At 43.3% G+C, this 13,917-nt stretch overlaps 1 protein-coding gene across 1 annotated transcript in view; it reads left to right on the forward strand.

The window, feature by feature from the left end:
* FAM189A1 (family with sequence similarity 189 member A1) overlaps positions 1–13,917 on the forward strand; it is a 458,052-nt gene that overhangs the window by 419,982 nt on the left and 24,153 nt on the right. The window contains exons 6-7 of the mRNA XM_025199459.1: positions 7,806–7,966; positions 8,722–8,857. Of these exons, the coding sequence (XP_025055244.1) occupies positions 7,806–7,966; positions 8,722–8,857 (297 nt within the window). The remainder of the gene's footprint in view (positions 1–7,805; positions 7,967–8,721; positions 8,858–13,917) is intronic.

Genomic DNA, 13,917 nt, shown 5'->3' on the forward strand with positions numbered 1-13,917 from the left:
CACTATGGGCGAAATGGACTTGGGGGTCCTGATTGAACACAAGATGAACATGAGCCTTCAGTGTGATGCTGCAGCTAATAAAGCGAGCAAAATGCTGGCTTGCGTCCATAGATGCTTCTCAAGCAAATCCCAAGATGTCATTCTCCCATTGTACTCAGCCTTGGTGAGGCCACAGCTGGAGTACTGCATCCAGTTTTGGGTTCCACAATTCAAAAAGGATGTGGAGAAGCTTGAGAGAGAGTGCACAGGAGAGCCACACGCATGATCAGAGGTCAGGAAAACAGACCTTATGATGAGAGGCTGAAAGCCATGGGACTCTTCAGCCTGGAAAAACGCAGGCTCAGGGGTGATCTGGTGGCCACCTATAAGTTTATCAGGGGTGTTTACCAGGATCTGGGGGAATGTCTGTTCACCAGAGCGCCCCAAGGGATGACAAGATTGAACGATAACAAACTCCTCTACGACCGATTCAGACTAGACATTAGGAAGAACTTCTTTACTGTCTGAGCCCCCAAGGTTTGGAATAGATTGCCGCTGGAGGTGGTTCAAGCACCCACTTTGAACGCCTTGAAGACACATTTGGATGTTTGTCTTGCTGGGATCCTATGATCCCTGCTGAATTCCTGCCCCTGGGGCAGGGGGCTGGACTCAATGATCCTTTGGGGACCCTTCTAGCCCAATTGTCTATGAAATCTATGAAAGTCTATGAAATCTAGATCATTTTAGCTGAAAATTTTTCTAGCCGAGTTTTGAAAACTTCCAAGGATGGAGCTTCCACCACCTCTCTGGGTAACCTATTCCAGGGTTTTACTACCCTCCTAATGAGAAAATTCTTCCTGATGTCTAATCTAAACTTCCCTTGCCGTAATTTGAGACCCTTGCTCTTTGTTCTGTCACCTGCCACCACTGAGAACAGTCTAGCTCCATCCTCTTTGAAACCACCCTTCAAGTAGTTGAAGGCTTTTATTCAATCCCCTCTCAGTCTCCTCTTCTCTAGATTAAATAAACCCAGTTGCCTCAGTCTTTCCTCATAATTTATGTGCCCCAGCCCCCTCATCATTTTTGTCTCCCTCCATTGGACTCTCTCCAGTTTGTCCACATGCTTTCTGTAGTTGGGGGCCTAAAACTGAACATAGTGCTCTAGATGTTGCCTCACCAGTGCTGAATTGAAGGGAATAATCACTTCCCTGGACCTACTGGAAACACTCCTACCAATGCAGCCCAGTATACTGCTAGCCTTCTTGGCAACAAGAGCACACTGCTGGCTCATATTCAGCTTATTGTCAACTGTAACCCCCCCTGGTCTTTTTCTGCAGAGCTGCTGCCCAGCCAGTCATCCCCCAGCTTGTATTTGTGCATGGGATTATTCCATCCTAAGTGCAGGACTTTGCACTTGTCCTTGTTGAACCTCATGAGATTTCTTTTGGCCCAATCCTCCGATTTGTCTATTTCACTCTGAATCCTAGCCCTACCCTCCAGCATGTCTACTACTGCCCCCAGCTTGGTGTCTTGTGAATGTCTTGGTATTCATAGATTCATAGATTGTGAGGCTGGAAGGGACCTCGCAAGATCATCAGGTCCAGCCCCCTGCACCAGGCAGGAAAGATAACTGGGAGTCAAGTGACCCCAGCAAGGTGACCATCCAGTCTCCTCTTGAATATTTCCAGGGTAGGTGATTGCACCATCCCTGGAGGCAGCCTATTCCACAGTCTGGACACTGTATCTGTGAAGACATTTTTCCTAATGTTGAACTTGAAACAGTCTTCCAAGAGTTGTGACTGTTACTCCTGGTTTTCCCCAAGGGTGCCCTGGTGAACAGTTGTTCACTGAACCCTTGATGTATGCCTCTGATGTAGCTGTAAGCCTCTATCAAGTCCCCTCTCAGCCTTCTCTTTTTCTGGCTGAAGAGTCCCAGGCCCTCAGCCTTCCCTTGTATGGCTTGCCATGCAAATCTCTGATCATACGGGTGGCCATTCTCTGAACTCTTTCATCACATATGACACTGAACTTAGGGCAAAACAAACATTACCAACAAGGTCACCAACTGTAAATAAATGTATGGAAGGTCAATAAAAAAATCAGGCTAGAAATTTCTGTCTGTAAAATCTGGGGGGGGGAAACAGCTGTTCTTTCTCAAGAAATGAATCCCTGTTTGAGGCCTGATCAAAGTAAACCAGGAGTGTTGCAGCCATAATGGTCTATGGGAATGTCTGAAAGACGAGGCTTTTTTATGATATCTTTTATTGAACCTAGGCAAGGCACCCGATGCCCTAAAGCTTGTCCAACAGCTCTCCCAATTATATGCTTGGTCAAATAAAAGATATCACAGAAAAGCCTTTCCTGTCTATAGTGACTCAAAATACGCTTCTTCAAAACTGAGCAAGCAGTTCCAAAGTATAATAATAAATTCTGTGCAACATTTTATCTCTTTACTACCCTTAATCTTTCCTTGCAAACCTTTGTAAACTCCCGTCAGCCCAGTTAACTCCATCTAGTTTGCAGCATGATCCCTATAATTTCCCACAGCTTGTCTGTCAAGAGACCCAAGACCTTTCCCTCTGCTGACATCTGAGTCATCCCCACTACCACCTCTTCCTAAGTAGGCTAGAATATCCTTTGGTCCTAGGTTCAACTTGGGGTGAGTAAATTTTGTAAACCTAGTGGGTGTTAAAATAAGGATTATTTCCTACTTAACAGTTTCCCCATTGTTTTCCCAGGGAGCCTTGTAATTCCTCATGATAGTCCCTTACATTTTCCATTGCTTTGTTTCCTGTTAATTTCTCTTTTAGGGCCTTTTTGATTTAATTTCCATAGCTTCCTGCAGCAGGGTGTCAGACAGGCACACTAATGGCAGAAGGCAGAGTAGGGTTGCACCTTATGGACTAACTGAATCAGAGATGCATAAGCTTTTGCAAGCAACAGCTCATGTCATCAAATGCCATGAAAGGAAAAGTACATTCGTATGTTAAAATAAAATGAACCAAAAAATCCCCACACATAGATGTCTAATTTTTCATGTTGTCAGCAACAGAAGTTCAATTTTTCTTTCTTGATAAAGTTTTGCAGATGAACTAAACTGGGTCCAAACCATATGGATTTCCTTTTTAGTCTAAAGTCTTTTCTATGCCAAAAAGCATTTTTCTGTCCTGGCTTTGCACCTTAGAAAATTCTCATTGACATCTCAGTGGTTCTCGAATTCTTTCCCTGCTCCTCTCTTTCAAAATCTAAGGCTATGCAGTAGGCCTGTGCGAAGTGGCTAGTATTCACTTCGGATTTGGCCCACTTGGGGGACAGTGATTTGATTCAGTGATTCTAATCACTGTCCTGATTTGATTCGGCTGAATATGATTTGGAGATTCGGCTGCTGCTGAATCTCCGAATTAGCCAAGCCAGGCCCATCACCCGCCCCCTCCCAGCCCCATAATGGCTGCCCCACCTGTCCCAGCTCCAGGCACTTGATAAAAAAAATAGCTGCAACTCAGCAGGTGCTGCAGGGTGGGGAAGCAATCCCTGCTGCCTCCCACTGTCCCATGCTGCATGGGGGGCTCTGCATGAGCCCCACAACCCTCCCTTGCTCCCGCAGCCCCCTTACGGGTGCCCTGCCCAGGCCAGCTCCAGCCCTTTAAGAAAAAAAAAACCCCAAACCCCAGACTGGTGGCTCCTGCCAGTGGAGGGGCAATCTCCACTGCCCCCCATGCCATGTGTGGGGTTCTGCATGAGCCCCCAAAGCCCCAAGGCCACTGCAGAAGCAGTGAGTCCCAGGGCTTTTCTCCATTTTTTTTTCCTTAAAGGGCCAGAGCTGGCCTGGGCGGGGCACCCATGGTGGGGCCGGGGGAGCAGAGAGGGGTCGGGGGGCTTGTAGCAGACCCTCCCATGCAGCATGGGGCAGTGGGGGTAGCAGGTATCTCCCCCCACCCAGCAACACCTGGTAAGCACTGGGGCTTTTTTTTAAAGTACTGAGCTGGGGCAGGCAGTGCAGTTATGGTGAGGCTGGAGGAGTGGGGGGTGTCAGGAGGGCTGGCAGGGGTCCCCCCATGGTCCCCTCTCCTAGCACCCCTTCCCCTGTCCCTAGGACTTACCAGCTACCGGGGACTGCCCGAATCATCAAAGTTCTCCAAATCTTTTCCAAAGATTCAGAGATCTTTGAATCAATTCGATCTTTGATCGATTTGGTCCCCTGATTTGATTCAGATTCAAAGATCTGGCCACCGAATCGGTCTGAATCTCCTCCAAATCGAATCACCACCTGAAGCTTCCCACAGCCCTACTATGCAGCTTCTTTTAGGTTAAGAGTATGTACTTCCTTTGGTATCTCTGATTGAAGGAAGTCCAAAAGAATTCATGGACTGGAGAGAGGAATTATCTCTTTTCTAACAGATACTACCATACTTACAGAGCCTCTACAACAGGGTTAATAGCAGAAACAAGGTAAGGGAAGGTCATTAACAGATGCAATTCAGATTTACAAAGACAAGATTTAGGGCTTGCCAAATTGCTGACTGCTAGGAAAATGGTATTTGTCATCAGTTTGGTAGAAGTGACGGGTACAAAATGTTGAGGTTAAATATAAAAATATTTTTAATTGGTTATGTCTCATATCTATTTCATGACTCCTTTCAAATGACTACTTCAAACTGAATTGAATTTCCTAGTTGGACAAAGCTACAAATTCTGAAAGACAAAAAATGGAAGCCATTCTATTTGTTGAATTTTCCAAACATAAAGACTAGATTTCCTGTTATTTTATTTATTTAAAATTTATTAGTGGATTTTTTTTAATTGTAATAATGCAATAAGACAATAATATAAGCTGGTGCATTCACTTGTTCCAGAACAAGGCAGAAGTGCACCTTCAGCATGACTTCTTAGCTCAGTAATTTCAAAAATCAAGAGCTAAAGACCCAGTCATCTACCAAACCAACAAGGTTGGGGACAGACATTCAAAAAACCTGAGCCAGAATTGATTCAATCTTTGTAGGGTAGTCTAACCTAGCTAGGCTGAACTGGTTTGTAACTGGACAGACATTTTTTCTGGACTGAAGAAATTCAGGCACGTCTGCAGTGGCTTAGGCTAGAAGCTGGGAGGTTCTAGAGCAGCCCTCCCTTCCTTCCACAGTGCTAAGCTGAGGGGGCACGTGGCTAGGCCCTGGTAGGACCTCTGATTAGGGAGGTCTGCCTGCATCATCCCAGGCTTTTCCCTGCTAGCTGCTCAAGGGGTGGGAGTGTTGCCAGCCCCCAGGCCCTGCTAGCACTCCGAGGCAAGGAGGGGAAGCCGGGGGGAGAGTGTAGTGCATGTATCTGTTGATGATACAGAGCTTTTCAATCTCCTTCCCTGCTTCTTTATACTGTCTGCAGCAAACTGACCGGCAAGCAAGCCAGCAGGGGGTGGATAACAGTGTTTATCACCCCATCAGCAAAACAATAGCCTCTCTCCATTAGTTCAAACTCTTCTTAAACAGCTTAACAACTAACCTGTTGATTAGTAGGCCTGTGCGAAGCAGCAAGTATTCACTTTGGATTCAGATTCAGCCAATTCGGGGGGACATTGATTCAATTCAGCTGAATAGCGTCTGAAAACTCAGCTCCGCTTTGGAGATTCAGCCATAGTCGAAACAGGCAGCAGTCCTCACCACGCTGGACACAGCTGCCTCCAGCTGGTAAGTCTGTTGTGGTGGGCAGAGGGAGGAGGGAAGGGGCGTGGTGGGTGGGCAGATAAATGCAAGGGAAGGATTGGGGCTGGGAGAAGCTGCCCAGCCAGGGCAGGGGGGAGGCGCAGGATGTGAGCACAGCAGCGCTGAGAGCAGGGGCTATGCTCTGCTGTGTCTTGCCCCCTTTTGCCCAGAGCAAGTCGTTCCTGCATCATGCCCCCTCGGCCCAGGCTGTGCAAGTAGAGCAGGGCATAGCCCCCGCTCTCAGTGCTGCCACACCTGCATCCCCTAGTTCTGCGCCCCCCACCTTGGCTGGGCAGCTCATCCCAGCCCCAATCCCTCCCTAGCTCTGGGGGCATTGATCAGCCCCCTCCCCATGCTCCTTCCCTCCCCTTTATGCCTACCACAACAGACTTACCAGCTGGAGGCAGCTGTGTCCAGCGTGGTGAGGGCTGCTGCCTGTTTAGTCTGTGGCCAAATCTCCAAAGCGGTGCTGAATCTTTTCCGAATTGATTCAACAAGAAGGCTTCCAATTCGATTTGGACCTCTTAATTGGTCTCCTGATTCGATTCAGATTCAGAGATTCAGTTGCCGAATCAGGCTGAATCTCCTCTGAATTGAATTGGCTACTGAAGCTTCACACAGCCTTATTGATTAGCTCCAAAAAGCCCTAAGCAGTCACTCTTCTGTCTGCCTTTCCCAGTGAAATTGGAGATGCACACAAACACCTCTTGGCATTAGCTTGCATACCATATGCCTAGGGTCTGTGGGGGTAGGGTCCGTGCTGTGCAAGGAGGAAGGGAGGATTCCTGCTTGAACAGCGAGATGGAGGTAGGGCGGGGTGAAGTCTGGGAGCAGTCTCGGCCGGAGCTCCAGCCAGGGAGCAGAGGGGAGGATCCAGCCCTGTTGTGGAACAGAGACCCCTGCCCAGCCCAAAGAAGATGCCAGGATGCTGGAGGTGTCTGGCTTATTTTAAACCAGCAAAGCATCTGGGACAGACATTGCATAAACTGGTTTGAGCCAAATCAGTTAAGTCTGATACTATATTCAATCAGGTTTATCTCAAACCAGTTTCAGCCATTTCCAAACTGGTTTATGTGCACTGAACATCTGTTCTATTACAGGTTTAAACCAGTTTCTGATCACTTAAACCAGTTTATGTGTAATGTTTATCCCTAGCCCAAAAGTGATATGGCAGAGAGACTCACCCAAAGGACAAAGAATACTTCTGTGTGTTTTGACGGGTTGTTGATGTTCTGCTTTCCATGCAGAACATATAAAACAGGGTCAGAAAGGCCAGGTTCCATTTGATGCTCCTAACAGTCCCCACAGTATCATGCCATAGTTTTAACCTGCTAACAGGCTCATTAGGCTACAACTTTTCTATATTATTATTGAATGTGCTTCTTCATATTATTGTTTTTTAAGTTCTTTTCCTGTTAAGGACCTTGATTGAATACCTCACATTCATTGTTACTTTTTATAGTTCAATGCAGTTGCATTTTATCTCTGTTTTGACATGTGTTTATGGGACGAGGCTCCATCTTGTACACAGAAGGCCTGTTTGAATGTTATCAGCCATGAATATTACAGCCTACCTCACCCTCCATAAAATATATGGAGGGCATTACTTTTCTTTAAACTGAAAAATTCATTAACGCAATAATGATCATTTAAAAAAAAGTAGAAACCTTCAGTTTTCAGTTTGATACATTCCAAACTGGCTATCAAAATGTGCAAATAGTTGTTTAAACAGGCAAAACCAGTATCCACTATTTCTGAACAGTGCTCTTATGCCATTAGTTATCTAATGCTCTTACAAAGAAAATTGACTTATAAAGTAAACTCCTGTTTTTGGTTGCGGCATTGCATATTCTGAAACGTTTGTTCTCCTTCCAGAAATAAGCAGTTTTTCCACTGAATATTTATGAATATATTGGTTGGCTTCTGAGACCTTCAATTCTTGTTTTACTTCCACCAATTTCTTCCTCCTTCTTTTAGAATGGATTCTTACATCCTTGATCAGCCTTGAATAACACTTTACTCCCAGAAGTAGCCCTCTTGATGGCACTAGGGATATTCATGTCATGTTTAATTATTATCTGTTTTTATCACCACCACCTGAAGAAACCATTAGCCTCTTTTTTTCCTTTTCAGTTTCTGCCACAGAGGTCGCTTTCCACCAACCCAGACTGCATGACTCCACATGGGACTATCTTGCATCACACCCTGGATTTTGATGAGTTCATACCGCCAATACCACCCCCACCCTACTATCCTCCTGAATATACCTGCACTCCCCTGATAGAAGCACAGAGGTAATTCTTTGTCCCTGACCTTGTTACCTTATCACTGCTCTGGGCCCACAGAAATATGAATTATATTACACAAGCCACCCAGTAATGTTCTTCCTTTATAGTAGATGTCTCTTCCCAGGATGTGAGGCATAGATGTACACATTTCATAAATATGCTAGGTCACATTTTCCAATGTAACTTTGTTTATATAAGCACCAGTGTACAAAGATAGAGAAGGGAACTCAGAGAAAACAAGGATAACATGGTATGATCATAAAACAGGAATTCAGATTTGCAGGTAACTCCACCATAACTGTTTCTATTATACACAAAAGTTAAATGTAAGACTTAATCTTCTCAGGAAATTGCCTATAATTTAATGTTTCTTGCAGTGGAATATATGAGAGACATTGATGCTGATAGACTAGATTTGTCCAAAAATCAAATACAGTTTTTAAACGATCTAGTGAATTATGGCTTTTTATCACCTGTTTGATGAATGTCTTCAGTGGGTGCTATTCCACAGCACTTTTAAGATGGAGTGTGATGAGTGTGAAGGAGATTATATGATGTGGTGCCTGTGATAGTGGGAGACTGGACTTTCTGACTCAGGAGGTCCCTTCCAGTCCTGTGTTAATATGTACCTATGAATGCTTTGTTGTACGTTGGCCCTGAATTCAAAGAAATACTTTGGTTTTCTCCACCATTGTGGGAGCTGTTAGTTTTCCAGCTAAACTCCATGCATTTCCTGACAACTTAACATTTGTTTTTAACAGAAGTCTCCATTTGGACTTTCCTCATTCCCCCTTCAGTGCTTTATATGAAGTCAGCATTAATAGCCCAGGAATGCTATATCCAACTGAGCTACCCCCTCCATATGAGGCAGTGATTGGACAAACACCGGCTAGTCAGGTAAGGAAAACTGGAAGGGAATAGTGATACATTCTCTTTCCCAAGTGTTTTAATAGCAGCTAAAAGAATTTAGGAGATAATAAATAGTTCCTTGCACACACAGTGCAAATAAAATGTAATTTGAATTGTGCACATGGATAGTTTTCAGTCTACTCTCCTTAACTTAGAAAGGATTTTTTTCCTTTCCCAGTACTTGTGACTTTCACTTGTAATATTGCATTATCCTAACTTCTATTTGTATGCCTGAGAATATTGCATTTCAGTTAATGTCATCCATTATGCACACACATGCGTGTGCACACACACACACAAAACTTTGCTCTGAGAAGTTGATGACTGCATTGCCCACTTTTCTTTAATGTGCCCTAGCTGTGAGAGCAGTACAGTAGAAAATGAGATTTGATAGTCAAGAAAGTAATAAGATCTGTTACAAAATGCAACACTGCATGTGTGTCTATGCCATGCAGACCCATTAGATGCACAGTTTTAATGTCCTGGGATCTGCGCTTAGCTGAGTACAATTTTTTTCATAAAATTTGATGTAGTACTTTGAATTATAATCCTGCAAAAGCTACAGAGAACCCAAAATCACATAAGAAAAAAATCTTAAAAAAAAAACAAAACACTTACAATTGCCAGTTGGGATCAGTTCTCAAATTACATTCTGGACAAGCATTGACATATTCTTTGATGGCAAGGATTTTTGTCAATGAAATGCCCAGGTCTTGGCAGAAAGGCTTATGTCCTATGTCAAAACTAACACTCTGCCAGTTGTAACATGTAACTTTCCAGGAACAGACTCCAAGCTGGCAACAGACTATTTGGAACAGATTCCTAAATCTGTTACATTAAGTGGTAAGGAAGTATACATACACATAGCAATATATTGAATGGAAAGAAGTAGGGACATGTGTTCTGTAAGATAGCCACAAGTAGAATCTATGCTCCTTTGTAATTTTGCTGTTGTTTAAGCTTTTGGATGTTATTATTTTCAGTAGCTTCTGATGTATTATAGCAATAAGAATATTCTGTAGAGTCCTTAACAATTCCATTATGAGCTTTATCAAAAGATCCAGAACATCTCACGCTGAAAGTTTTCAGTTTTATTTTCTACCTTTTATTCCCTACCATGCAATCCCAAACCCAGTCAGGCTATCACCATTACAGTGTGATCAGCTGCCAGAGTATAACAACAGCTTCATGCCTATATTTAATTGCTTCAAGAATCTTTAATTTCCTCCTGGATTCAATAAAATCCCAAGGAAGGCTGATGAATGGAGTGCACTGACTATACCTCATCCAGACTTATTTGTGCATTTGCAGAGCTATAAGTGGACAGATGGTTCATATAAGTACCTATCTGTACTATGGCTGGCTGAGGAGGCTGTGTGAGAGAACAAATCACTTGTGATTTTTCTGACTCAGGGAAAACAGTGTATTGTGAAACATTAGATTAAAAAGCATACCTGCTCACCCTGTGCAAGGAAGGTTATCAAGGCAACTAAGTGCCCAGAGAAAGCAGACAATGGTAGGATCCATGGCACCAGGCAGAAAGATAAAATGGGTGAAAAGAGCCACACTACAATCCCTAACTTATAAAGCAGCCTCTGCCTTACATAATTCACTTCTACCTTAGAGAAGGCAGCAGCAGTCCAAATGTTGTGCCTCTGATTTACTCCCCTGCAGTAGAATGAGTCAATTTAAACTGCTTGGAAGTGAAGTTATTTGCTGCAGAGCAAAGTGGAAGTGTCTATACTGTCTCCTTTATAAAATGCTACTTACTGAAATTCAGTCCTGTGTTCTTTGCAGCAATGCAAATATGTCTGAAGGCCCTGGAATGTTTCATGATGTTCTTATATTTGTGTCTTGTCTCTAAATTTAAAAAATGGCAAAGCCAGTTTAAATCATATTCAGTAAAAAGGAAAAATTTGTTCTGAGCTGAGTATCTTTAAGCCACAGAAATGGAGGTTAAGCAAATAGAGTCTCCGTATATTAAAATAGAAAGAGGCCAGCCCATTACTCCCTGCAGTCTGACAATTATTGCAGATTGCAGTTTGCACAGGAATAGCTACCTCAGCAGCATGCCAGCACCCATGGATGACAAAAAGAAACTTACTTTATCTGGGTAGAAGATTAAAGTAGCAAAACCAGACCCCAGCTCATAGGCCAAGTTGCTCAAAAGCCTTTTCTGCAAATCTCTGAGAGATGAGTCAGTGTTAATGCACTGTCCAGTCATCTCTGGGCACCTCAGTTTCAATATTGGCTCTGGGCTCAAGTGAGTATGGGAATGGTAACTTTTAATTATTAAGTAACAATGATTATTAAAATCTCCTACTGGGTTCTTTATATACACTGTGTCCCTGACCCATTCTTGTCAGGTGAGCTCAGGACCAAGATAACAACAGATGTTGAAGAGCAGAAGTGAAGTGCATGGGCAGAGGCAAAACTTGTATAGCACTTCTGTGCTCCATATACTTCTGGTAAAAGCAGTGGCCCAAATTTGCGCTCCTTTTGGATCCAAAGTCAATAAAAATTCAAAGTCTGTGAGGGTATGTAGGGATAGTGAAGGGTTGTCATAGAAAATGAACCAAGAGTACAGCACAATACAAACTAAATTGACCAAATGTAGAAATCCCTCAAAGGCAGACATTCCAATGGAAATAATGGCAGAGATTTAGATACAGTAGAACTGATGGGACCCATTAAATAGCAATAATCATAAAGCCTTTTACTGAGCACGAGACATGATTTTTGTTTATTTTTGCATGGATTAAGGTCTATAGAATTTTATCGAATTATTTCAAATTAGATTTTCCATTCCTATCCAAGAAACATTTAAATGCCCACACTAACTTTAGAGATTGCTTCTAATACGATTTGCAGTTGTTTATCTGAGCTGACTGGTGAGACTATAATTCATTCCATTACCTTGAAAATGGTACTTTTCACACTGCTTTTCCAAGGACAATATCTGTTAGGATATGGAGACAGAGAAGAATTAAGGGACCCAATCTCTGGGTGAATTATGCAAGCAAATGTCTTGTAAGTCTTCATAGAATCATAGAAAATTAGGGTTGGAAGGGACCTCAGGAGGTCATCCAGTCCAACCCCTGAATACAAGACATTGTTCCTCAGAGAGACCTGATGAAGAATGTCATACAACAGGCTTATAAGGGGGGTGCCACTGTTGTCAGGGACAAAACAGTATATATACAAGAAGCCAAGAAACAGTTTTCCAACACAGTTTTACCAACTCCTGAATGAAACCACAGCACAACACCAGAATAGACTAAAATTCTTAACAAAGTTCCCTTTTGAAACACAGGAGAGGCTCCCAGCCTGTTCCCTGACCAGTTCCACAATCGCCACCTCTCCACAATTGTAGAACTGCAGCTAGGTAGAAGCTCCCCATCCCCTGCTCCACAATCACAATTAGGGAGTGGGGGCTAGGAGCTCCCTGCTTGTGGGGCACAGTTCTCACCTGGACTCCAGTGCCCCGGCATCAAGGAAGCTCCAAGGGGCAGAAAGCAATCTCCTGGCCTCTGCTGGTTGGCTGACTGGGAGCAAGTTTGCTCCTAGTTGGCCATCTACATGGGCCATATGGCACAGTAAGTATTTGTGAGTATTTAGAGGTAGCAAATTTACTTACAATTACTGCACAGTAACCATATGCACGTGTAAATGGTGACTCTTACTGTGCAGTAATTTGCTCTAACCTTGAGTAAAACGTCTCGTGTAGATGTGCCCTCTGAATCCTAACTCTACCCTCCAGTGTATCTGCTACTTCCCCCAGCTTGGTGTCATTTGCAACCTTGTGGAGGTGCACTCTATCCCATTGTTCACGTCATTGATGAAGATATTGAACAAAACCAGCCCCCACTTCAGCAAAAGAACAAAAGGGCTACTTAAAAGTATGCTCATGTTGTGCTAAAATGTGCTGAAGTTTCAAAAGTAAAATGCATCAATTCTGGATGAACTAAGTCTGTGGGTACCCATATTAATTAGCCTATATACCAGTTATTACAGGCATATTGATTTCAAAGTCATTTTTTTCAAATTTGTCTCTCATTCCCATGTTCTCAAGGAGAGCAGAGTCTGCCAGCAACGGGGAGAGAGGAAGAGTCTGCAGCAGGAAGAAGCGGGGGGGGGGGGGGGGGGGGGGGGGGGGGGTGGAATCTAAATTTTAACCTAAATATAATATCAATTATTCTCAAATGCTTGCCTTTTGGTTTGGATCCCTTATGATTTATGTTTTCAATGTTTTTATTGTCATAATGAAGATCAGAAACTTATGCTATTTTAAAGTAAAAAATTAGTTTTTACTCCCTGCTGTAGCAGTGGGAGGAGGACAAATTCAAGGCAAGCCTCCGATAATTAGATTCTGTACCTGAAAAATTATAACAAATTTATAAATTTTCTAAGTATACAATCTAATTACTGGGGGGGGGGTTGTCTTATGTTCAAGTAAATACAGTAATAACAAGGAGTACAACACCCAAGTTTCATTCACCTGCAACTCTGCTAATGCCATATATGCCATCACCTGTCTACAGTACACCTCTCCTGTCTACAGTGGACAGACAGGGAAATTTCTTTGTGTAAGAATGAATGAACACTGTTATAACATTGGCAGCAGAAAGACACAAAAGCCTGTGGCAGAACACTTCAATTTCCCTGGGTACTCCATGGCCAACCTCAGGAATGCTGTTCTCGGGCAGAAAATTTTTTAAAAAACGAACAACGACAACAAAAATGGTTTGAAGGGGAAATTACAGAAAAAGACATAATCCACAAAGTGGACTGTGTTAAGTACAGTTTAAACAGGGACTATGGATTTTTATTTCATTACCTGCATTAGCTTTTGTGACCCTCTTTGTTCCTATGGGTTTACTGCTTCTTTGCTTTTCTCTCCTTTTCTCCTTCTCTCTCTCTCCCCACCTCTCCTGCCCTCCCTTCTCCTCTCTGCCCCTCCCTGGCAGGTCTTTTGTATTCTAATTTATCTCTCCTTATATTCTGCTTCTGCACATCCTGGCTAGGGGCAGACATTAAAAAAGCCTGAG

Source organism: Alligator sinensis, unplaced genomic scaffold (assembly GCF_000455745.1).
Source record: "Alligator sinensis unplaced genomic scaffold, ASM45574v1 scaffold458_1, whole genome shotgun sequence".
In the NCBI taxonomy this organism is placed as follows: domain Eukaryota; kingdom Metazoa; phylum Chordata; order Crocodylia; family Alligatoridae; genus Alligator; species Alligator sinensis.